This window comes from Chinchilla lanigera, unplaced genomic scaffold (genome assembly GCF_000276665.1).
Source record: "Chinchilla lanigera isolate Chin_1 unplaced genomic scaffold, ChiLan1.0 scaffold00136, whole genome shotgun sequence".
Lineage (NCBI taxonomy): Eukaryota > Metazoa > Chordata > Mammalia > Rodentia > Chinchillidae > Chinchilla > Chinchilla lanigera.
The window spans coordinates 1,272,733-1,298,536 of record NW_004955537.1 but is presented as its reverse complement, the minus strand read 5'-3'; the positions used below and the strand labels follow the sequence as shown (position 1 = coordinate 1,298,536).

General features: G+C 52.2%; 1 protein-coding gene across 7 annotated transcripts in view; it reads left to right on the top strand.

Moving 5' to 3' along the window:
* Positions 1–25,804, top strand: part of Hivep3 (human immunodeficiency virus type I enhancer binding protein 3) — a 334,231-nt gene that overhangs the window by 290,978 nt on the left and 17,449 nt on the right. For all 7 annotated transcript variants that reach the window (XM_005410588.1, XM_013507767.1, XM_013507768.1 and 4 more), the window contains one exon: positions 2,802–2,947. In XM_005410588.1, coding sequence (XP_005410645.1) covers positions 2,802–2,947 — 146 coding nt within the window. The remainder of the gene's footprint in view (positions 1–2,801; positions 2,948–25,804) is intronic.

Here is a 25,804-nt window from a genome sequence, read left to right as displayed (position 1 = left end):
ATTTGAAGATGTTCACTAGCGTGCCTCCCAACAAGATGCTTTGACTAAATCAAGCATAAATCCCCTAACTGAACTCACACCGTAGGTCAGTGATCAAGACTGTGATCTGTAACTTCCTACATCTCTCTCCTCTGTCATCACTGAGTGAATGTTGTACCTTGCATTTGTCCATAGCTCAGCTGGATATTCTTCATGAACTATTTTCCAAATTTATTTTCTAGATGTCTTTGTCAATCAACAGACATCTCTGAACAAGATTTCCATTTTTGCAATAAACATCACGCTGATTTGCTTGCTGTCCCTTGTCTCTTCCTAGCTGTGGCTACTGCTGAGATGCTGTTGTAATTATATTTCTACTTAAAACTAGTGGGGCATGTACTGTGTGCAAGGCATGATGTAAAACTTTACTTTCATCCTCACCATGATCTTGAAAGTTAGGATGCAGTATCACCATTTTGTAGATAAAGAAACCAAAGAGATGTTATATAACTTGCACAAGGCCACACAGTCAGTGGCAAAGGTTGGATTCAAAATTACGTCTCACTCCAAAGCCTTTTTACATGATCTAGACTCCCGCTACTCCCTAATGAAAATTGTGCAGGGCATTTAAGGAAAACGATTTGGCCGACATTTGCTTATAATGCTGCTTTCTTAAAATGAGCTCTTCGAATATTCATCTTGGTTCAAAGGCCTGTTATCTACCAAAAGTGCTCCACACTAGTGCATTAATTTAACCGCGTGGTCTAAAAGTTGAGGCCATTGTACAGTTGCACCTCTTTCTTTGACCTCTGCTTGCATATCTCCAGGGGGGAGCAAGAGGAGCCTACCACTTTCTATACAACACAATCTATCTTTAGATCGTGCTTTAAGAAGTTCTTTGTTCCACTGAGCTGACAGTTGTCATCTGTGGCTTCCATTTGCTGTCAGTTCTGTAAATGTCCTTTGGTTTATCTTAGCATTTTGAAGCTTTTCCTAGCCATCTTTGTTCAGGTCTCGGTGACCCTATTGTATCTGAATTTGGTCCTAGGTATTTTTTCTGTGTATAAGCCCTGGAGAAACCCAAGCTTGTGTAAGATTCCACTTTACAGCCACATCCTTTTCCTTCAGTTTTTCCTTCCTTTTTTTCCTTGGGAATCATTCTGACAATCATATCACTGTCACAGTAGATTTAGAACAAGAATCCAGGTCCAATTTGCCCACATTTGAATCCCACTACCCTGCCTACTAACTATATGACAGTTAGTAATCAGTTACTCAACCTCTCTGTGCCTTGCTTTCTTCACCTATAAAATAGGGATGGTAATAATGTGACTATGAACAAAATTAAATGACTTAAAATGTGCATAGTGCACACAGAATAGTGGTTGGCACTTTGACACTCCATCATCATTTTTAGCTCTAATCACTCCTACTGTTGTCATTGAAAGCCAAAATGGATCTTAGGTCCCCCGATCAATTCCAACACTGTGTTTCCCAATAGAAGGGTACTTTGCCAGCCAAGCAATGGACCAAGCTGGACCAGAGAAGCTGGACCTCCTCAGCTTGGTCCAGATGTCAGAGCAAGTCATGAGGGAGAAGCTATCCTTTGGCCTGTGACAGCCCCCATCACTCTGTGGACTAACTGGATTGCAGGCCAGGACGGGAAATGGCATGCTCCAGAAACCCAGCCTTTCACCCACTGTCTTTTGCTGCAGCAGCCATCTAGATTCTTGTTTGGTTTTCATTTTCCACCTCCCATTCTGAAGAAATGACAAAGAGGTGAAGTAATCCACCCAAGGGTAGCTCAGCATGCAGTGGCCCATCTGGTGCTGGAACTGAGACCTCTTGGTTCCCCAGGTGCTTTTCTCCTCAGCCCCACTGGTCCCTGCCTCTCACATAGTATTACCGCATCCTCCATGAGGTGTGCCCACCCCTGCCATCCCTGGAGGCCATACAGACCATGTTCTTGATATAGTGGAAGATATCAGGAAGCCCAAGGCCAATGCCAGCCATCTGCATGGAGCCAGGTCTCTTTGAGGTTCACAGCTCTGCAAATAGAATGAACCCTGAGAGCAACAGCCCAGAGCCTTCATAGCCTTTCTGGGCCTGGCTTGGGTGGGGGTGGGGTGTCTTGTGGGCCATAGGCCATTGCCTGGGGTCTTGGAAACAAGACCTGTGCTCTGCTCCCAGCTCAACCCTTAACATGCTGGGTGACCTTGGCATTTTAATCTATCAGTGAGAATTGGACCAGTTCATCTCCAAAAACACAGTAGAGACATTATATGTTCAAAAAAATGGTTTTTTTGTACTGAGGATTGAATCTAAGGTCTTTCCATTGCATCTGAAGTCCCAGCCCTTTTTTAAATTTTTTATTTTTGAGACGGAGTCTGACTAAATAATTGTTTCCCAGGCTGGGCTCCTGCCTCAGCTTCTCAGAGTGCTGGGATTGCAGGTGTGTGCCACCATGTGCAGATTATTTGTTCAACATCTTTAAGCATCTTTGCTAAAGCAGGCCCTGTTTTGGGTGCCTGGCTGACCAAGGGAGCAAGATAAGGAGGAGTTTCCACACTAGTGCAAAGGATCATGACCAAAGCCAGCTCCTGAGGGGAGGCGACCCTGAGAGACTGGGTCAGAGTCCCAGCACGGAGGAAACAGCACCTCTCTGGGTTCTGTTCCTTGATCTTGTCAAGTGGGCTGATAGCACTTTCTCAGGGGGAGGGATCTGGGGAGCAGGGCTGCAGAAGGCAACCACCATTAGGACCCTCCCAGCTGAGAACACAAATTTAACCAGCAATGATTTTGTCATCCCTGCGGTGGGCCAGGTGCACCTCCCGTCACTGGTTTCCCCAGAAGGCCAGAAAGAGGTAGCTAGAGTGGAGAAGGAAGAAGAGAAGCAAGGGAAGCCGGAAGAAGACGCTCCCACCTCCAAGAGAGCGGAGCCGGCGAGGATCAAAATCTTCGAAGGAGGGTAAGACTCGCACTTGGTTTCCAGTCCACTTCCTGTGGATGAAAGTTCGCAGTGCCTGTGGACAAAGGCTGTGAGCACCTCTTGCCAGGGCTGTGCCCACAGATGCCCTGGTGCGCCACTCTCTCGAGGCTTGAAGGCTGCCTCTGTTTGAGAATGACTGACGGGGATGTGTGATGCTGGGTGTTTGTGGAAGACCTGGAGGGCCCTGGTCTTCCCCCAGCACCGCACTTGCTCAGCCCCTGAGCCAAGTTCTTTGCCCCGGCCTCCCAGCTGTCTACCCTACCACTCCCTTTGGTCTGTGTTCTGCAGGCCTCACCCCCTCCCCTGTCCAGGCAGCCCCCTGCCACCGTGCTGCTTCCCACAGGGGCTCAGGCTCTGCCCCCGAGACCCTGGCCGGGCCGAGAGCATGTGGCACGCACGAACTGTTTACATGGCTCGCCGTGCTGACTGGCAGCTGGGCCCATGGCTCACAGCTGCAGAGTATTTTGAACACCATCCCTGGTTATTTGCCTTTGGTGCTTGTCTTTGGAGACCTCGCGATCTGCACATCTTGGAACTCACCACTTTGGGAAGCCACCGGGCTGGAGGAGAGTGCCTTGCTTCAGACATGTTTTGTGGGAGTGTTCTGTGCCCGCTGTGTTCTGTGTTTGCTCCCGGGACCTGAGTGTCTGTGGCAGGTGCCATGCTGTCTGTCTCAGGGTTCTGTGTCTGTGTCCCTGGTGTGATCAGGGCTGCCCCTGGTCCCACCCAGTCCTGAGGAATAATGATGTGGAGGAAAGCTGACCCCCCTGAGGACCATAAACTCCGCGGGCCTCAGCCAAGCCAGGCTGTCACACGGGAGCTCTGTCGCTCTGATTCCCTAGCACTTGCAGGTGTCTAACTCACGAGGTCAAAGAGGGAGGCGCCGGAGTCCTCTGCAAGGTTGGGAGGGAGAACAGAGACTGCTATACCCCTCAAGGCCACCAGTTGGCATTGTCTGGTGGTATCGGCTGATGGCACTGAGGGGCTGGAGTGGGGGGTCAGTTATCAGTGATGGGGATGGAGTCAGGGACAGCAGGTATCACTGAATCATGCGGTCCAAAGTACCAGGAGTGGCTCCGTGGAGGAACACTGGAACGAGGGTGTTTCAGCATGCTAATCCTGTCTCCAATGGGGACGGCTGTTTTCTACTCCTGCTGTTTGTTTAGAGCGCCCTCTTGTGTCTCTGTGTTTTCATGCCACTGGGTCCTCACAGGCTGTGGAGGCTGGATCCTAAGATTGATGCGTCTGGTCACAGTAATGTGCCCTCTTCCCTCTGGTGTCAAGGACTGTCTCAGGGACTCTGAGGAGCTGCATGCTGTTGGCTGGTAACCCAGAGCTGGCCTCCCTCTCGAGGCATCTGTGACTACATGAAGAGACGGGCACCTCCAGTCCAGAAGCCTGGTTCCCAGAGACTGCCTCCTGCGGCCCGTGTCACTGGGGAAGGTTGAGGCTCTGAACAGGCAACTGGCAGGAGCCTCTCCCTGCCCAGATGCCCACTGGACATCTCTGCTTTCACACCTGAGTCCCTTTCCCTCTCTTCTTCTTCCCTCCTGGGCAGTGGTCCCCATCCTCCATGTCCCGTGTGGGCGCTGTCACTCAGTCCCACCTGGTGTTTCACAGTCACCCTCTCTTTTGAAGGTCCCACCTGCCTCTGTCCGACCTCAGCCCACCCCCCGCCGCTCAGCGTCTTCATCTGTGAAGCGGGTAGTGAAGTGCCGTGGGATGGTCAGAGGGCCCTGTGAGGCCTGTGGAAATCCGCAGGAACTCAGCGAGATGTTGGTGCCCTTGTCTCTGGCTGGAGACCCTCACTCTGCTCCGTCGGCTGTGGGAATTATGACCCTCACTCCTTTAGTTTGTCATGCCTGACTTGGGCACATAGAGGTGTATGTGGCATTGCCCCTGAGGACCTCTGTCCTCCGGACAGCTGTCCCACTCAGGGGCCTGCTGTGCTTCCCACCCTCGCTGCTGGTGATTCTTCTTCCTTCTTGGCTCTCTTGGGGCTGGTTTCACCCTCAGAAATATATGCAAACATCAGGAAGAAAGGAAGCTGTGTTTAGCTGTCACGTACTGGGGGCACTTCTGGCATTTCTTGGATGGAACCAGGATACTGACCATCTGTTCAACAAACCATGCAATCACCTGTCCCACTCAGGTGACCAAGCGTCCCCATGTCCCAGAACACTGAACACACCTTACAGCCCCACCGTCTGCAGTCATGTCAGGCTTCGCCTCAGACTCAGTTCCTCTTTTCCTTGGTGACGCAGTGAACATGTATTTTTCACTCCTGTACAGTTGGAGAAGGGTCTTCACTGGGTCCGCTGAGGGGTCCAGACCAGCGTGGGCCAAGAAAGAACGAAGAGAAGATTGGTCCGCTGTGTGCTGGCTCCTAAAGCTCCTGCCTGGGGGCTTCTGCCCCTCTCCACCACTAGAGTGAGTCCTAGGGCCTCCTCCAAGTCCTTTCCAGAGGTACAGTCCTACCTGTGCTTGAGAGGACCTGAAACATTCCATAGCTGGTGCTCATGACAACTCCAGTCTGTTTAGTATGTATCTGCGACTTGCTAGTTTTACTCCACCATGTTTTCCAGATGTGTCCCTGTTGAGACCAGCTAGCCATAAGTCACTCAGCCAGGGACGAAAGGAGAGGTGCTGTGTGGGTCCAGCATCCTCATAGATACACATCCTGTCTCTGGCAACCTCTGTCCTCATTTCCTTGACCTCCGTTCCAGCAATAGAATTGACTTATTGAAGTCCATCCATCACACAAGATCTATTTAGTTAGTGGCTAGGAGTGCTCTGAACCAGAACATACAAGGACCCAAATGGGGCAAACTGCTGTTCTGCCTTTTGGGGGATCCCCCAAGATAACAACACAAGGCCTAGTGCTGAGGTAGGGACAGTCGAGGCTGAGGAGCACCACGGAGGTGGATGTCTGAGGCTGGAGTAGTTGGAGAGCTTCCCAGGGTCGTGGGGCCAGGCCTAGAAGGGTCAGACAACTGTTGAGCTGAGGTGGGATGGTCAGCAGGTTGGCATGATGGCAGCCCCTTTTTCCTGACAGGGGACTCATGTCTTCTTGACCTGCTGTTCTCCCTTGCTGGCACCATCCCCAAGTATCTTAGTTGCTTTCCTCATCCTTGGCTGGGATGCAATACCCAACACCAAGAAGTTAAAGGAGGAGAGGTTTACTTCAGCTCATGATTTCATTCAGCGCTTTCATTCCGAAGCCCTGGACTCCCTTCTGCTCCAGTTCCCTCCCAGGGGATCTTCCCACCACCACCGATACGCTGAGGACCCCCACATCCGTGTCTCCAGACAGCTCCCGAGCGCCGTGCCTGCTTCCAGCTATGTGCCGACAGCCCACCTGAATGCCCGATGGGCTCACCCCCGGTTCCCAGCATCATGGATGCTCAAGAACAGCTGTGACTTGGGTCTCTGACGTGCATCACAGGAATTATTTTAAAAGTTTATACTTAGTTCTGTTTTTCTCAACTTGCAGAGATTGTACTTTAGCAGTTGTACTTTTCTATCCCGTGTGTTTTTATTTCTAATAGCTGAATATGTCTATTCAGGTCTTAAAGAGGCCCACTGTGTGACCTAAAGAATGTTATTTCATGGGCCATCTTTACTTTTAAGTGTGTGTGTATGTGTGTGTGTGTGTGTGTGCGCAAGTGTGTGTGTGCAAGTGTGTGTGTTTCATGAAATAGTAGTTTGATGAGAACAATTTTAATTTTTAAAAATTTAAAGATTATTTTCTTCCCTAACACCCTTTTGCAAATCCATTCCTTTCTGGCCTTTGGAGTCTAGAAATACAGCATGTTTTTCAGCTTAAAGACCTGCTCTGCCTCACCCCCTCTGACTGTGAACTCCAGAGTTAAAAGGATGTCAAATTATGCTTTTGGAAATACTTACGGCCTCTAGGTTATTATTGGAGGGCCAATTGATTGAGTTTTTAATTTAAGAAGTTGTAATAAGTTAAAGCCTTTTGGGTAGGCATGAAGAATAAACTCTTCGGGTGACCCACTCTTAAGCCCAACCCGGAACTCAACCTGCTTCCCTGAGGGGTGGTGGTGGAAAGGTTAGAAAGTATCTGAGACAGGCGCACAGACTGCATCACCACACCTGCTCAGTGCCTTTGAGTGGCATCAAAGTGGGAAGAGGGCAAAAGAGGCGTCTCTTGGAGGAGGGAAGAAAGATGAGTAATCTGCAAAGGCAGTGTCATTTTCCCAGACACTCAGTCCCCAAGCTACTCTGCCTCATGTCCATTAGCAAATCCCATCAACCTGACCTTGGAGTCATGTCCAGAACCCACCCACTTTCTCCCCACAGCCAGCCCTCATCTTGGTGATCAGAGTGTCCTTATATAATCTGCTTCCCTGCTTCCCACTGCACAGTAACCAACAATCTTGTCAAATGTCACCAGACCCTGTCACTCCTGTACATGTAGCCCCAGCTCCTCCCTGATCTTTGCATTCTGCTCTGTCTGTGCTCTCAGCCAGTACCCTGATACATGTTCTGCCTCAAGGTCTTTGCACATGCTGTGCCTTCTGCCTGGAGCCCTTTTTCTAGAGCGCCAAGGCCCCCATCACTTCCATCAGTCACCCTCATCAACATCTTCCCAGAGTACTCACTGTGAACTTTTACCTTCCTCTGGCATTTCTTAGCCCCTTCCTTGCTTTTTCTCCAAGTACATATTAGCGTGTTCCCATCTCCTTCCCTGGGATGTTAGCACTGTGAGAGGGAAGGAACCACACACTGTGCTCACTTCTGTGTCCACAGTGCCAGGCACACAGGCACTGCTGGGCGGTGTTTGTCACAGGAAGGACACTTTCTCCGACGTGGTCATGGTGGATGGAGATGGACTCGGGCGAGGAGTAGGTCCCTGAGCCAGGAGCTCCTGGGAGCTGAGAGCAGGACTGAGGCTCTGGGTCTCCAGGAGCTAAGAGAGTCAGGGCTGAGCCAGGGAAGCCAGGACCCACCCTTCAACTGAGGTCAGATGTCTGGGGAGGGGGAGTCAGGCGGGCTCTGCCAGGGAGCTGACCGTTCTGCCCTGTCCGTGTTAGAGATGCAAATGAAAAGGTAATGCGCAAGGGGGTTGCTCTTGTGCCGGCTCCAGGACTTGCTCGGAGCCGAGCCCTGTGTGGTTTCGGGGCTGGAGCTCTACTCCTTGCTGTTAGCTTTTTCCATAGCTTTGAAGTCTTGCCATCCTCTCTGGGTACTCCTCTTTGTCTTTCAGTCATTCTACTGAGTTTTGCATTTATGCTCTCACATTTTAGTCTTCAAGACCTCTTTTGTTTCTAAATATTTCTTTCAATAGTTTCCCATCCTTATTTGATAGAATCCAGTATCTTATCCCCACAAGGCCAGTAACGTGAGTTGTTATTGTTGGCTGTTTTGTTGTTGTTGCTTTTTAGTTTTTTCTTCCCCATAGCTTGTTTCTCTCAAATTCCCCACAGAAAGGAAACAGATAGGAAGGGAGAAAGGAGAGGCCTCGAGTTCAAATCGGGTTGCCTTCACATCCCCTGCATGTCTTTATGGTAATTTGCCCTTCCTTCGGCTGCCTGATCCCCCACCAAGGCCCTCAGGCTTTCACACTTTGCAAAGAACAGACTCGGGGCTTTCTCAGGTTGGGAAGGGCAAGCTCCCGGGCTGCTGGAGTTGAGCAGGGAATGGCCTCTTGCCGCCAAGAGTCCTTATCTTGGTTCCCTTTACTCTGCCTCCAGGCTCAGTGAGGGATCCTGTGATGTAAGTCGGGTTCATTGTCAGCTTTCCTGCTGCTGACTGAGGGTTTCATTTCCTTAAGTCTGCCAAGACTTTCCCATCCATTCGTCTGTTTCCAGCTCTCCAGATTTTACTGTTCGTCTGCTCTCTCACACTTTGCTTCCTGATGGGTTTATTATATAGAGAGACAGAAAGAGAGAAGTTTGCCCCTACCATCCTAGTGAAAGACTGCTAGTAGACTGCTTGTCAAACTCTTGCTCGTGGGACTTCCTTCCAAAGAACTCTACAGGGAAGTCATCCTCTCACCCTTCCCCAGGGTCCAGAGACTGCGCCACCACCCGGAGCCCCTAGGTCAGGACTCCAAGTGGGGGAAGCGGGTGGAGTGGGAAAGTGCCAGTGGTCTGGGAAACCTAGAAAGCTTTAGGCTTGGGCAGAGCCAGCGTTGCTTCTAGCCCCTCTCAGCTCCTACTGGCAGACAGGAGTGGCACTTTCTTCCTCCTCTTCCTCTTCCTGCCCCTTCCCTCTTTCTATCCACCAGCATGATTCTGACTTTCTCCAGGCCAAAGTAGCCTTCCTCCCCAGGCAGTACAGAGCTTGAGGCTGCAACCAGAATGCTTGCTTGGTGGTTCTGGGTGGACAGTGCATCAGAAGGGAGAGAAACTTCTCTGGTCCTGTGTTGATCCATAGGCAGTAAAGATAAAAACAAAAAAGAAAAGTGAAAATATAGGTTATTGGACATTCCCAAAGATGGAGTGCCTGGCAGCAGGGGAAGCACGGGTCCCCCTGAATCTCTTACCAAATCACAGGAAGCAGTTGCTTTTCCAGCGTTGGGCATCATTTGAAGGTGGTTTTCTAGAGAGGGAGATTGTATGCTGTCAGCCCTGGAGCTGGAGACTGTGCACCTCATTTTCCCGTGGGAGGGCACAGTTTCCTCCTTTGTAATCGGAGGGTGTGGAGGAAGATTTGGGCTTTGGAGTCTGGGGACTGGGTGTGCCATTACAGCCTCTGGGCTCCTGAGTGAACAATCGACATGCAGTGTGGCTGGACCATCTCTGCTGACCATAGTGTGACGTGTGGGATCTCGCCAGCTCCTGTCTCCTGATGAGCTGCCTCAGCCGTAGGAATGGCAGAACTCCGCCCTAAATATTGGGAGGTATAGCTGGGGTGAAAGGGCGATCACACTACTGCTTCAAGTCCTTGTCCCTCCCTGAGAAATAGCTTGCCTTTTGTGAAGGCTGAAGGTCACGAGCTCCTGGGTCAAGCGCCTCATCTGAAATGAGCATCTGCAGGGAGCCCAGAGTTGGATCTAGTTTATCTAACCACACCCAGCCCTGGATGAGAGGTCTAAGGAATACTAGTCCTCAGGAGGTTCCAGACCCCACAGGCTGAAAATGAGCAGAAAAATGAGAGAGGAGACAGCATGGTGCTGCCAGGCTGTAGTGTGGGCCTGGAGGATAAGGGTACCCAGCCCAGCTGGGGTGTGTGGTACATGGGGACCCACGCCCAGCCCCAGGGGGTGCCGATGCCCTCCACGCAGCTTTCCAGCCTGTCTGCAGCCCTGTCCTACAGGTGCAGGAGGCTCTGGCTGCGCCCTGCAGCCCTATACTTATTTGTCACTGGCTTTAGCCAACATTTCCTTGGTGTTCTGGGCGACCTTGCTACACTCTAGAGGCGGAGGCACCTCTCAGGGATGTTGTGAACATCAAATAGAATCAGATGCATAGAAGCCTCACCTGGAGCCTGTGCATCCACCTAGCCCCAGTGCCCATTATCAGAGCCTATTAGTGGCATCCGTCCTGCCTTCCTGCAGGTATACAGCATATTTGTCAGCTAAGCAGCAGGTGACAAGAACACAGCTTTGGCATCTGCCAGACCTGGTTTCAAATCCTGCTTTTGCCACTGCTTAAAAAATCCTCTCACCTCTTGATAGTGCAGTCTTTCATCTGCAAAACAAATGATATAAGTGGTCAAGGATTAAACGAAATGATGTCTGTATGTCCCTGGCACAGTGCCTGGCATATAGTAAGTTGATCTACCATTCTGTATGAGTTACAATATTTATGTATATGATTGCCTCTTCAAGAGCAGAGCAAACTCCTGGGATCTACACTCCCTCTAAGGGCTTTGTAGTAGAGTGGGAAACTTTGAATCAGACCTTGTGGGTATCCTGGATTTCTCAGAGTGCCCAGCTGCTATTGAGTAAGTTATATAGCTGCTTTGTGCCTCAGTTTCCCCATCTATAAAATAGAGACAGTAACTAATTATGGGTTTGTGAGATGATTAACCAAACTGCCTTCTGAAAGTACTTATAGTGCTTGGCACATAGTAAGTGCCGGATAAAATGCTGCTGTAGCTGTTATTTTGAAATTAGCCCTAGTGGAAATATTGGATCTAGATTCTCCATTTTGCCAATAAGGAAACTGTGGTCCAAGGAAGCATTAACATAGCCTGTGAATGATAGAAGTCAGCCTCTCCGCACCCCTCAACGTCCCTATGAGTAGAAGGAAGGAAGGGATGACTGGCCTAGAGGCTTCTTTTGTCCAAGAGACAAACTAAGGTGGCCTGGTTGGGGGTCACAACCCAAGCAGGTTGAAGGCAGCACCCTATGGGAAGGACACCACACATGGGGAGCCAGAGCCTGAGCCAATGTGGAAGGTGTCCTTGGGGGAGCTGGTGTGCTTCAGGCTGTGTGAAAAACACTAAAGGGTCCAGGGATGACTTACCCTCGAACAATTCAGTGGGGGAAAGGATCTACTTACACTCTACTTTTAGCATTTTTATACGTTAGATTGTTTCAAAATAAAATGTAAAAAGAGAGATAACAGTATGGCTCAAGAGAAAGGAGACCAGCAAACCAAGAATCAAGAAAAGGATTTAAAAGGAACAGAAGCTGTCGGAGGCTCCAGGCAGATTCCTGAACAAGTGGAGTCGACCAAGGCCAAGAGAGAGTAGAGGCATCAGACCAAAGGAGGGCACGGGGCCTGCACTCCACACAGAAGTTCGAATCTGTGCTGGGACAGGTTTTATCTGTCACCATGGGTGGCATGTGGCCTGAGAACAGACAGGTCTTGCCACCTGGGGGAAGTATATCAGGGTATAGCAGCTGGCAGAAGACAGGCTTGGCTTAGACAGGGGTGCCAGGCCAGCAGGTACCCAGGAGTATGTTGACAAGGACGAACCCAAGAGCCAAAAGGAGCCTAGGGACGCCAGGGAGAAGCCAAGCTGCAATTCTTGTGACCCGCTGGCTAGTGTGGCTGGCAGGTTGGAGCCAGCAGGCAGCCAGCCAGGGGAACCAGCACGCTTTTCAGAGCCTGCGCCGAGGGCAGGCACACACCTCCCAGGGGAAGGCAGCAAGGAGAGGAGGCCGGGGCCTGGAGAGCAGAGGAGACGTGCCTGCGGTGTCCGGTGTGCTCCCCGCGGGGGCCAGGGTGGGCACCGGCCTGCTGGAGGGCCAGGGAGTCAGCCATCCCCTGGCAGCAAGGTTCTTGCAGACTTTCAGGATGCCAGCATATCCAGCAGCAGGGTCCCCACAAACCTTCATCTCCCTGAGATTCCTCTAAGAAGTTTTGGGGGCTATTTACAGAAGTGCTGGCAAGTGCGGGACCAGACTCTAAGACCTGTGATTTTTTGAGGCTTATAACTCATGGGCAGTGGCACTCTGCGGACGGGCTTGTTCACCTGATGCACCAAGTGGTGAAACCCTTGCACAGAGGGGGACAGCCCTGAATGGTCAGGGCTGGAGAAGGAAGAGTTGCCTGCTTAAGGGGCCTGGCCCAGGAGGACAGAATTTCCTCTGGGGAGCCAGTCTCGGCCTGAGCAGTAGCCCCAGGGCTGGGAGGAGGCGGCGGCAGCCTGGATGTGGGCAGCCATCCTCCCCTCTCCCAGCCCACACTGGCAGGGTCTCCATAAGGTCTGGTTGCTGCAGGAAGGAGCAGTGACATGTGGATCCCTGCACCCCACACCTGCGCTGGCCTAGGCCCTCTTCCTTCTGCTTCTGAAGTCTCCCTTGATGAACTGAGCATGGGGTCCCTACCTGTGGCAAGAGGAGAAAGACTGTCGTGAATATTCTGGGGTCTTGTCTGGGTTCACAAAGGCTGCAAGTCCTCCCCAGAGGGACCCCTGGCCGTGGACACTGCGCTGAAAGCGGTGAGAAGGACTCCCCAGATTCCCAGGGAGTGAGCCAAGCTGTCAGGAAAAGCCCCACCAGCCTCCCCACTTCTCCCTAGCAGGACAGTGAGACTGCCAGATGGGAGCCAAGCTCTCTGCCCCTGCCGGAGGGAGTGGGTGTCAGGTTCCAGCAGCTCTGCAGGCAGGACTGGCACCCAGCGTAAGGCCGACACGTTCACAGCGCCTTGCCGCTGCCTGGGCCTGGGGCCACTGTCCGTGTTCTCCTGTGGAATCATGGACTGGAGGTGGGGGTCCCCCACTCCCTCTAGAGGCCAAGGAGGCCTAGGAAAGCAAATCTGTGGCTGTGGCAGCCAGACCGCCTGGATTCAGTGCCAGCTCTGCACTGGCGTTTCTGGGGCAAGTTTCTCCACCTTGGCACAGCTCATTTCTTCTTCAGGAAACTGAGGAGCAATGAATAGGGCCTACCTGTTACCGTGAGACCGCAGTACTGGTTACGGTGAGGACTGCAGAGCTGTATCCTCTCGTGGAGCGTGGTAAACCCTCGCTGGGGCTAGCTGTCACCTCACCTCGCCAAGCCCTTGCTCCAGATCTTCCCCTTGTGCCTCAACAAACCCTGGGGTTCCCACTGAAACAAGAGGTTTATTTTTGGCTTTTCATTCTCTGCCTATCCCAAACTCCAGAGTTAGCTGGCCTGGGTGCCCAGCACACCTCCGTAATAGAGGGAGGAACCAGGCTCTCTGAGCTGCGCTGGACCCCAGGAGAAACGGAGGCTCGAGCCATGCCTTGGGGTCACTCTGACCACCCCCCACACAAGGGCTCCAGGCCCATCATTTGCACTGCCTGCCCTTCCAGTCCTAGCCCAGTCTTGTGCTTTGTCCCATTTTCTGCCTGGCAAAGCTTCAGACCGTGGGCAGCTGCTCTGCCAGAGCCCACTTGTGCGCTTCTGTGCCCACTCTGTTCCTGCACTACCAGGCAATCAGTCTGTCTGTCTGTCTCAAGCTGTCCCTCAAATGCAAAGGCCTAAACTGATTGGTTCTGATCCCAAACATTTAGCACATAGCAGATAGCTTATCTTTCATTCAGCAAATATTTATTGGGTGCCAGCCATTATAGGCGCCAAGCGTATAAGAACAAACGGACAGATGAAAAGGAAGGGACTCCGAATAACCAGAACAATCTTGCAAAATAACAAATTTGCATATCTCATACTTTTTTATTTCAAAACTTACTACAAAGATATAGTAATCAAAACATTGTGGTCCTCGCATAAAGAAACAACATAGAGATCAGTGGCATAGAACAGAAAGCCCAGAAATAAACCCTCACATCTGTGATCAAATGATTGGCAGTAAGGGTACCAAGGCCATTCAGCAGGGGAAGGAAGTCTTTTCAACAACTGATGTTTGTGAATAGCCACATAAAAAGACCCTTACTTTCCTATGAAAATTGACTCAAAGTCAATCCAAGAGCTAAACATTACAAAACTCAGAAATACGTCTGTGGCCACCGGGCAGTGAGAAACCGGGCTGGCACCCGCTCAGCCCTGTTGGCCCCCAGAGCCTGTGCTCTTTCCTGCACCACCTGGGGCCTCACTTCATGCCTTCCGGAACTCTCAGCCCCCTGCATGAAACCTTGGTCAGATGCTGTGCTGCCCCGCCCGCACCCACAGCCAGGCCCAGAGTGGCCCGGCAGGTGCGGTGGGTGGAAATGGAGATGGTGGTGGGGGTGATGCCTCCTCGGGTCCCGTGGTGAGGGGTGCCTGTGCCGAGGGGAGGCGTCCCCTCCACTCTCCTTTACCTCCCCTGCTCTATGAAACATTGTGCCCATAGCGGCTCTTCTCTGACCATGATAGCCAGGGGATGTTTTACGTGAAGAGCAGTGGTGGGGGAGTGGTGCCCTTCCTCCGCTGCCCACAGGCTGGGACTTTACTCTGGGCACCTGCATTCTTTCTCTGGCAAAGGGCTGTGCTCATCCCCCTCACTGGACTCTGGGAAGGCGCCTGTAAGGCTATGTACCTAGGAAGATGCCTTGTACGTGCCTGGGGTCACAGGGTGCAGTTTGCATTCATGCTGCTGCTCTTGTCCAGCCAGGGCAGCTCTACAGAGTCCAGTCAGCCACCAGGCAGAGGCGTCGCCAGCAACCCTTAGACTGAGAGCCTTCCTCTCCATCTTGGTCACACATGTGACAGGGAACAGAGCTCAGCCAAGGTGTGGCTTCAGATCCCGACAGACAGGGAGCTCCATGGCTCTGTGTCCAACACCTGGAAGTCTTGTGTGGCTCACAGCTCCCCAGATAAAGACCTGGAAGGTGCCCAAGGTGGCAGAGCCTGACAAAGACAGGCCAGGAAGTGCTGTTCTCAGCTGGAGAAAGAAGCATCTCCACTTAGTGTGAGATGGGACCTATCCGCAGCAGCCTCCACCTGCTTTTTGTGTCCTGCGCCGTGACTGGGAACAGATAAAGTTCTGTGCTCACTGATCACCACATCTTTCAGTTTCTGACAAGATGTCATAGAAATGGTACTGCTGAAGGACAGCAGGGCCAGCAGCAACAGCGCTCCGGAATGATCCTAATGTGTATGCTCTAGAAGCTTCCCATAGCTGCACTTCTTACCCTGCCCATCCTTTCTGGCCTGTTATGAACTGTCCAAACCATGGAGCACTGCTGATGGGAGGGCAGTGAGCAGGAACTCAAGCTGTCCGCTGATGGTCGCAGTGTGGAGCTGCACTGTGACCAGCGACCCCCACGTTTGGCTAGGGGAGATGCTAAGTCGGCTCCGGATATTTAACACAAAGGGTTAGGGCCAGGGATGTAGCTCAGCAGCACAAGTACCTGCCTGGCAAGTGCAAGGGCTTGAGTTCATTTCCTGGTACAAAAAAAAAGGGTTAGTGCAGGGCTACTTGTAAATGCAAAGGTTGTCTAGTGCAATGTCCCAGCTCAACAGAGAAATCTTGTTTCATGTTTTTCAAATGTGGATAACCAAGTCTTTTTATTCTTTCACCCAGAATTTCTTTTAAACCTATTACCCATGTTGTACCTCTGCCATCCTGATACAAATCTAGCAGTTAGGCTAACTTCATGGAGGTTTTTGTGGCCCCCACATATTTCTATCCAGGGCTTGATCCTTTCATCCCACTGATTTCCCTTGCACAAGTGTGACAGTGGTACACACTTGTGCCACATGGGTCAGAGGTCCTATGGAGGCCCGAAGCAAAACCTTCAGCACTCTGTTCAGAGCCAAGGTTTGGATGCTAACCTGTTCTGCCTTCTGAACTGCCGATGCCACTGTCATCTGGAATCTGTCCCTCACCCTCACCCCAGCCCCGACCCCAGCCTCTGTTTCTGGGATGCGGCTGCCGGTCCAGGTTCTCAGCTTCGTCCTCTCCTTCCTTTGCACCCATAGCATCTTCGTCACCTCTCCCTTCTTCCTTTTATTTTTTCATCAGAATACAGCCCTGTCTGAGACTGTGACACGCTTCCTCCTCCTGATCCTTCCTCACAGAGCCTGTCTGCTCTGTGACACGCTTCCTCCTCCTGATCGCTGGCACCACGTAGTCATATGCAAGAAGGATGCTAAGGAGTCCTGACCCCATCCCCAGCTGTGCCGTTGGAGAACTTCCAAGGGCCTCTCTGTCCTCAACAGCCTTTTTGGCTTCCTTGTTCCTTGAATATGGAGGAGGAGGAAGAAGAGGAGGAAGAGATGGTAGGGCTCCCATCATGGCTTTGTACCCCATCATCTGGTCCCCAGGGCTCCAGGATTAGGTACTTGTACCCACCTCACAGCACCAAACCATGGCTTCTCTTTGAGTTGGGCAAGGGCGATGTCTCCAGGCCTCGGCACCTGGGGTGCTTTGTTTTCCTTCCATTGTCAGACTCTAACTCTGGCTGTGATGAGTGTGATCAAAACAAAGCATAGATAGATAAAATGTTGATTGAGCCCCTAGTAACTTCTGAGTCTTCTAAGCACACAGCCCATATTAACTAAGTTAAACTCACAAGGATGCTTTGTGTATATGCCATTAATTATTGAGCAGTTTAACTGAAAGACACCATACCAAGTGATGAACTATCATAGAATGAACATATCCACATAACTATGGCCGCTGGGCTAAGAAGTAAGAAATTATCCCCATTTTACAGGTGAAGAAACTGAGGCACAGAGAGATTAATTAACCTGCCCAAAGACACACAGCAAATGAGAACAGGTCTGAATTCAGCCTTAGAATCCTGGCTCCTGAGCCTAATTCTCTTTTCTACTGTCCCTGCTGACCTGGGAAAGCGATAGCTGGAGGTATGGCCCATGTCAGAGTCAGGGAAAGCTTCCAAGGACCCGGAGTTGGATCAGAGCTCTGGGAAAAGATTGAGACTTAAGCAGGAAAGAAGATCCCAGGCAGGGTGGCTCAGCCCAGAGTGATAATCAGGGCATGTAATGATGAAGCCAGATCATAGCCACAGCCCAGGACCTGCTGCTCTGGGCAGTCAGCAGTGCCCTGTGTGAGCTGATGCTTGCCCCTGGCCACACAGCGTGTTGGGACAAGGCAGGAGTTGGGCTCTGCAGGCTGACTCTTCAGCAGCCCCCATCTCCACCTCCCCTGTGCTGCTGTGCTGCCCAATTGCCAGGTCTCCTCACCCCTTTGAGCCATGGCCACACCGTTCCTTCCCTCCATCCTATTCTCCCACCCACCCCCTCACCTACAGCTGCCATGGATGGAGTACTAGTGTAAATGCTATGCCCACTGAGATTCCAACCAGACTCTCAGACCTTGAATCCAGCCTCCCTCCCACCATAGGAATCTATTTTGCCCCAAACCTGTAAAATCATTTAATGTGTGCTTGAGTACTACCTGTGCCAGGGAACTCACTACCACATGAGTTTGGTTTGTTCCAAGTTGGGGTTCAGAAAATTCTTTCTTCAAATGAAACCCAATCTTCCTCCCTGTACCGGTGCTACCTGCCAGCTGATCTACCTGCAGGAGGCTGACAGTAGTAACGCAGATGACTGGAGCTGCCCAAAGACAGGTTTTCCATGAGCCAGGTTCCTCCTCTGCTCCCAGCTGGTGTGGAACAGATCTTCTCAGAGCGCAGAACCGGAAGGACACTGCATGGTGGGGCAAGGCAATAGAATGGCCTTGCTGCGCGGAGCCTGAACACAGCCCCTTGTGTGTCCTTGAAGCTCAAGTTGAGGATCCCGGAAGCCACTGACTTTGGGGGAACCTGCTGCAGGGTCTGATCTACCAGGGGTAGTTACCTGTGCTGGCAGGGGCTTGATCACAGCTGTCCATGGTCTTCAGAGACAGTGCCTTGCATCCAGCAGGGCATTTAAAGACTGGTCACAGCCTTTTCTCAGTATATTTGTGTCTCAGCGTATATGCGCCTCTGGGCTGCTGGTCTCAGCGGTGATGACTCAGCATCTTCATAGCCATCGGCCCATGGACATTTATCAAGCACCTATTGTATACACACACTTAACTAGCTACTGCTGTAGATGGCCTTCTTCCATTCCTCAGCTTTCCCTCTGGCTGCTGCTCCACCCAGCCCCCGGAGGAGCCTCGCGTCACAGCTGCATGGCTTCCCTCTCTGACCGCACACCTATCAACCTGTCTGCACACCTCCCTGTCCCGACTGCCTGTAAGACTGGACAGCTGGGAGCCCAGTGAGTCCCTGTGGCTTCTTAGGCCAGGCTGGGATGACCTGCCAGCCTCAGTCCCCCGTTGTTTGTAACAACCCAGGGCTGCCATACAGGACTGTGCTCATGCATCTACAACATGATTCCTGCAAAAGGTGCCCAGCACAGAGGAAGCACTCTGAAAATTAGGACAGTTTCCTTTTCTGCCATAGAAAATTGCACTTCTAACCCTGTTGCATTTCCTAGTGCTTTTTACTGAATAAGATGTGTTTTTGTCAGTGTGAACAAAGAGGAAAAGCAATATCATAAGGAAAGGTCTCAGCATGAGGCAGGTGGCCGGTGCCCATGACTGTGAGTCAGGTGTTGGGGAGGCATCAGCCCTCCAAGCTCTGACCTCTGTGTGTTACCCGGTGCTGGCTGCTGACTTCTAGCCAGGCATGAGGCAGGGTCTGGTCAGTTCTGACCCTAGTTCTGTGTTCTGTCTGGGACCCAGAGAGTAAGGCCAGAAGAACACTGGAGAGTAAAGACCGTGAGCCTGCTTCAGGCTGAGCTGCATCCAGTCCCACCTGAGGGCCTCCATCTGTTCTAGGCATCTACTTTAAGGACAGCCTAGAGGGTCCAGGAGAAGGAGAACAATCTGGGGAAGAATTCATCTCATGTGGGTTGTTTGAAGATGTAAAACAGCCCGGGCTTGGGGGAAGGAGTCTCAGATACAATCACATCTTTGGAGACTCATGTGAAAGAAGCACTGAACTAACCAGAGCCAGACTGAGCCAGAGCAGCAGCTGACAATAGCTTCATAGCAAGAGGGCTGCAGAGGTGAGGAGCCACCAAGGAAACTGTGGTCTGTGGTGCTTGAGATAGATGTGCCGTGGGCAGGGTCCACCTGTAAACGGCCAGACCAGAGGTGCCTGAGGCTTCTTGCTTGATTGAGAGGTGCAAGGGACCTTCCAAGGAGGGGTGTCCTCTTGTAGTCACTTTCAAATTGTTTTTAGGTTCATAGAACTGCTCCTCCTCCTCCTCCTCCTCCTTCTCCCTCTCTCTCTCTCTCTCTCTCTCTCTCTCTCTCTCTCCAAGTCCAGTTTGCACAGGCACCCACTCTGAAAACCAGAGCTCCTGTGGTTGAGGGGAACCCCAGAAACCCCTCCCTCTGTTCGGCTACCCCTCGGCCCTCCAGATCTGAACAGTTGAAGTCACTGTTCTAGAACCCTGAAGGCCCTGGCTGCTGGAAGCTGTCACAACTCCACACCACATCCATGACGAGCGGAGGGTGGAGAGAGTCTGCCTCCCCTTCCCAGTGATTCCCTCCTCTGAGCGCTGGGGGCCCAGCTCCTGCCTGCTTCCTGCCTCTTCAACCTCACTGTGGCAGCACACCGAGTATCAGCTGCTGACCCAAGCTGCCTTCAGCCCAGGCTCGGTATGGGCTTGGTGGTTCTTGGACATTTGCCCTTAATCACTGGGAAGTGTAGCATGGCCCACCAGGGCACCCAGGTCTGTATTAGAGCTCTTCCTGTGCTTCCGGTGGGGCTGGTTGTCAGAGCCCTGAGCTGCCTCTTCCCAGCAGCTGGTGCTGGGAGCGGGTGTTTTCCTAGTATGTCAGTCAGCTTTCCGACGTTGTGGAAAAGTAGTCAACCTAGAGGAGGGAGGATTTACTTCTACTCATTTCCCGAGGTTCTGGTCTGTGGCCAGTTGGTTCCTTTTCTGTGGGCCTGAGGTGAGACAGCATTGCAGCAGAAGGGCCTGGCGGGGCAAAGCTCCTCACCTCACAGCAGCTGGGGAGCAGAGAGACAAAGGAAGAGCCAGGGACAAAGCGTGGTTCCCAAGGCCACAGCCTCGTAACCCATTCCCTTCAACGCTGCCCCACCCCCTCCATCTTCACCACCTCCCCACAATGCCACGGAACTATGAAGGCATCCATGGGTGGATCCACTGATGGCGTTAGAATCCTCACGAAGCCCCACTTCTGAATGCATGAGCTTTGAGGGACATCTTAGATCCAAGTCACAATACTGGGCATGAGAAATTGTAATAAATGGTGTAAATGGCACCTGTGGGCAGCAAACCTGCGGAATGGACTGGGCTTGGCTCATGGTGGGTCTTCTGCAAGGTGTAGGGAAGCACATCCCGGGCCTGTTCTCCCTCCTTGTCTCTGGTGGCCACTGCAGGACTCGGATCTGTTCTCTTTCCTCCTGCCCCCAGCCTCCCCTAAGCCTCCAAGTCTCTGGCACCTGCTGTTCACGCTGTGCCCAGACAGGGGCTCCCTCTGGGAGCCTCGAGGGTCGGCCCCTGCTGGTCCACACAGCCCGGTGTAAAGGCCTTTCTCCCACAAAAGGCCCCTGAGGCCCCACCTATGGGGTCGTCGTACCACTTCTCTTTGTTTTATGACTTTTTAAGTGCCTTTAGTCACCCTTGAGACTAACGTCAGCATCTTAAGTAGCTCCAGATTTCAGCCCTTGGCTCAGACCAGGCCTGCGTGAGAGCTGCTGAGGGAATGCACAGACCCCAGCTCCAAGCTTATGCGGCTGCGTAGAGCAGACTCCACCCGGAGGCTCTGCGCCTGCGCGTCGAACTTGTGGCCACCGAACTCCTGCGCAGCGCAGCAGGCCCGGCCCGAATGCCACATTAAATGTCGCCCATCCCAGCTCTTGTGATGTGATATAAATTCTGCGGAACCCTAACAAAAGGAGAATCTGAGATGTGCCCAGGGCCCAGTGTGAACTTCCCCCGTGCCCACAGCTCAGCCTCCCCGGTTCATTTCTCATACAGGAGTGTTTGTTACTTTTGGCAGTTGAATATTTTTAGCAAATACACAGCTCAGCGGGCTGTGCCACCTGGCACCTATTCCTCTCCCCACGGACATCCCTTCCTTTTGAAGCATCACTGGGGATCAGCCTGTCACTGCAGACCAACTGGCCTGCTCGCTGTGGCTGGACCTCTCAGGGCACAGTGGCCCAAAACCTGCTTCACAGGATGAAACTGCCCCTGGAGGTGGCTCTCAAAACGATAGTGTATCCGTTTCTATCACGTCTTTCTCTGTCTTTGCATGATTACACCCAAGTTCCACACCCCTGATTGGGGGGGAGGGTATATTTAGCAACAAGATCATAATAACATCAGGAATTGGCAGCCTTTAAAATATCCAAATTTGGAGGAGACATAAGTGTTTTATGATTAAATATTAATAATAAATGGAGAAGTCAATAATAGAAATGCAGAACAGCCTCACGGACTCTCAGAATAGGAAGGTAACTTGGAGGTCATTGAGTTCATCCTCTCATTTAAGAGGAAATGCAGCTTAATGGAGAGAACAGCCATGGATTTGAAGGTCAGACATACCTTTAGCTACTAGCTGTATGACCTTGGGGAAATTACTTTGAGCCGGAAGCCTAGCTTCAGAAAGGCTCTACCTCTCTTTGTATTTTAAACTGTTTTTTTAAAATAGAATTGTACAGCAATTAAGCATTTGAACTTTATAGCAGGGTAACCTGGGTTTGGTGTCCGGTACCATTAACTAAACAGCTGTGTGACTTTGGGAAGGTTATTTAACCTCTCTGTGACTCTTCTCCTGTGTAAATGGAATGAGTAGAGCCCCTGTCTCCTAGGGCTGTCATATGACTTAGATGCAGTAATGTATACAAGCATCAAAAATAGTGCTTGACACCCAATAAGCGCTATAAGAGAATTTGCTAATACAGTACTTGCATTTAGGGTTTTTTTAAATCTGGACTTGCAGTTTTCTTGAAAAACATGCAAGATGTGACAACCTCATGCTATACCTGGAGTACACCAGGAGTGAGCCCCGAACCCGCAGCATGTTCCCAGAGCGGGAACAGCCTGCCTTCTAGCTCAGTACAGCCCTTCCCCTCGTAGCCCTCTGCTTGGCCCAGTCACGTTGCCGGCCCAGCCCTCTCTGGTGCCCTGAGCCTCCATCTGGTCTTAGACATAACACGGAACATGAGCTACACCACCTCACAGAGCAGCTCTGTTGCTGAGTCTTTGTCCTCTGCAGAGCCCCGCAGCAGCAGCCTCACCCATCACTTTCCCTGAAATGCTCTTTCATTCCCACCATAGGCCCTGTCCTGGAAGATGGCGCAGAAGGACAGGCTGTCTCCTTTCGGGGCTCTGCGCCAAGCTTCTATCCACTCCCTGGATGCTGTGGCTCTTAGAAATGCCTCCGGAGAGACTAGAGTCACAAGCTGGGGTGTCGTGTGCTTATCGTTCAGGCAGACAGCTCAGTGTCACCAGCCTCGCGCGGGAGATGACCTCCGACTCAGCCACACGTTGGAGCCATGCTCTTGCCGGCTTCACACTTCCTCACTGCCTGGCAGCTCTAGGCGAGGCACTCAACCCCTGCCTCTCTCTCCATCTGATTACACGCAGATGATAGAACGTCCTTTCACAAGGTTGTTAGAGAAGTTTTTCTTTCGTTTGAGTCTGTGAGTCTTGGAGCTGCCTCAGGAGGGTAGACACAGAACCATCCAGGAAGACCTGGCAGCTCTGCACCCCTCCCAGCCATCCCATGCTCTTCTGATCCCAGGCAGCAGGGCAGAAAGCTGCTTCCAAGTGGGGTGCTGGGGCTCCCGGGGCTGCAGTCATGGGGCAGGAGGCCCGAGCTCCAGCCGTGCAATGGGAGCCCCTGCTACATGGCCCTGGGTAGTTCCTAGCTCTGAACCTCCCACCTCAAGGTCCCCCCAAGCCCCTCCAGCAAAGACGTTCAAAAGCCCAGAATCAGTTCTTCAAGAACAAAGCCAGATGCAAATATTGCTGGATGTCAGGGCCACAGAAGACAGGCAAGGAGGGGAGGCTGCTCCTTGTCCTGGGAGCCACAACACAGCCACACCAGGCCTGTCAATGGTGAACTGTTTTAGAGCTGTGGAGGTGGCCCGGGTCAGCGACTTGTCTCCTGGGAGAAAAGGGCAGCCAGCCTGCAACTCAAGCCTCCAAGAGGAAGCCTTAGGTGGAGCATCAGGGAGCAGCCAACAAGCCTGGGAGGCAGGCTGTGTCCCCTGAGGCCCCTCGTGCATGTTTGTTTTTCTGCCCTGGGCTTTTCTAGAGCATTTCTGACGAGATCGGGCGCGTTCAGGGTGGTATGGCCGTAGACTTTTCTAGAGCATTTCTCTACCACTGTCAACACCTGGGTCTTCCAGCTAGCCTTAACTGGTCTTGCAGGAATGGCTGCGTGGAGACGAATGCCATTCTTGCTTGTCTAGGAATATCAGAGGGGGAAAGTCTTGGTCAGCACTGTCAGAAAGTGTTTGTGCAGCCACCTGCACAAGGACAGGGTACTAAATAGAATGATTGCTGTTGGGTGAAACTGCTGTTTCATCTGGACCTTTTTGGCCTTGGTGTCTATGGTACGTTGGTCAGCTTTCTGTTACAATGACTAAATGCCCTGAGATGACGGAAGAAGGGTTTATTTTGGGCTCACAGTTTCAAAGGTTTCAGTCCGTGGCCACATGGAATATTTAATGAGGAGTTACTGAGCATTTGTGGGACAGCTAGCACCATGCTAGACCCTGGGGATGCGTCTGCAAATGCTTTGGCCCTTCTGTCCTGGTTGCCCACTGCTCTGACTTTCTGTGTCTGAGGCCAGTTTGGGGCACTATTTTTTCTGCCCTGCCATACTCTCAGAGCTTCCCAGGGCTCTGCCCTTGGTGCCCTTCTCCTCCAGCTTCTCATTGTCTTGTATGGTTGCCTTCCTCCTCATAAACCTACACAAACTCTCCCATATCTCTGATTTCCAGGCAGGCGCTGGGCAGCTCTTCATGTCCACTTCGTCAGACCCTCACACTCAGCAGTTAAAAACGAGGGTCCCCATCACTACTCTCCCATCCTGTGAATGGTTCCACTTGAGCAAGCCAAGTTGAAAACTTTGGGTCTTTGTCTCTGCCTCATTAGGAGCCCTGCATCTAGATGGCCACCAAGGCCTGCAGAGTCCATGTCCAAAAGGCCTCTTGAGTTGCTTCCTTAGAGCACATGCTTAGACTCCTCCAGACCGTTCCCATGGCACCAGGAAGGTGTCATCTCTTTGAGACTTTGTTAGATGACACTGAGCAGGTCTACGCTCTTACTGTGGCATTCAAGGCTGATGGTGACCCAGCCTGCCTGGCCTGTCTGGCCTCATCTCCTCTCACCTACCACACTCCAGGCCTCTTAACACCTCTGCCGTTGCTCCTAAGGCCCCTAATAGGAGTCCTCCTTTCTCCCTCTCTCCACCTTTCCTAACCGCTGTCAGTCCCCTGGTGCTCCCCAACAGACTGCACATTTTCTGGGGTATGTGACAAGGTGCTGTGCGCCGTTCTGCATTGGTACCCCCATCAAGGCACTGCAGGCACTCTGTTTGAGCCCTCTCCTCTCTGTCCAAGATGGTGTCTCCTTTAAGCTCGATGTGGAGGAAGATATGAAGGGGCCCAGGAGCAGCCAAGGTGGCCGACACTGGTGTTACTGCTTTGTTGGCCTTAGAAAGAGAGTGAAGCCCAAGTACCACAGAGGTCAGAGTGGCTGAGGAGCTGGGGGAGCAGCGGGGGAAGAGGAAGCTGAGGCTGAAGGATACCCTTGTGCCTGGATGTTGGAGAGGCAAGTGTCATGGACCCACTATGCAGGGCCAAGTAGAGATTGGTGCCATGTAGAGCCTCCAGGCCAAGCCAAGCTCGTGCTGTCTTCTCCTAGCTGGGAAAAGGAACCGTATCTGCATCTCCTGAATACTGGGTACCAGGACACAGAGGGCCATGGGAGTTAAAATTAGGTGTAGGCAGCTGCTTAATGGGCGGTCCGCGTACGTGGAGGAGTGGAAAGGGCCGTTTTGCCTCTTTGAGGTATCAGGTGGCCAGTGCTGAGGTGCCCAAAAAGCGGGGTCTATGCGTGCTAGTGGACAGCGATTCACATATGAGTGTGTATGAGCTCATGTGGGCTGGAGTGTGGGGACGGCTGTAGGAGAGTGCGTTGGTGTCAGCAGGGGTGTGAGTATGTGGGCGTGGTGGGGAGTGACGCAGGTGAGAGAAGGCAGAGTGGGGCATGGGGTGTGGTGTTGCGTGTGCCTCAGGGCCCAGTCTGGGGCTGTGGGGTGTGAGGGTGTGATGGCACTAGAGTATCTGTGTCCGCGAGCGTGAGGGCTGTGTGACTGTGGAGCGAGCGAGAGCAGGGATGTGGGGTGATCTGGTGCTGCCAGTGTCCCCCAGCCCCTCTTTCAAGCCTGTCCTTGTGACCACCTACAGCCCTGACAGGGAGGCCCCATGAGCAGAATGGAGTCCTCGCAGCTGTCCCCTCCTCCAGGCCTCTGCCTGCCCCTCTCCAGGACATTAGGCAGCGGGCAGCTCCTGCCAGGCAGGTGGCCATGGAAAGGCCTGCTCCCTCTCCAGAGCACCCTCAGC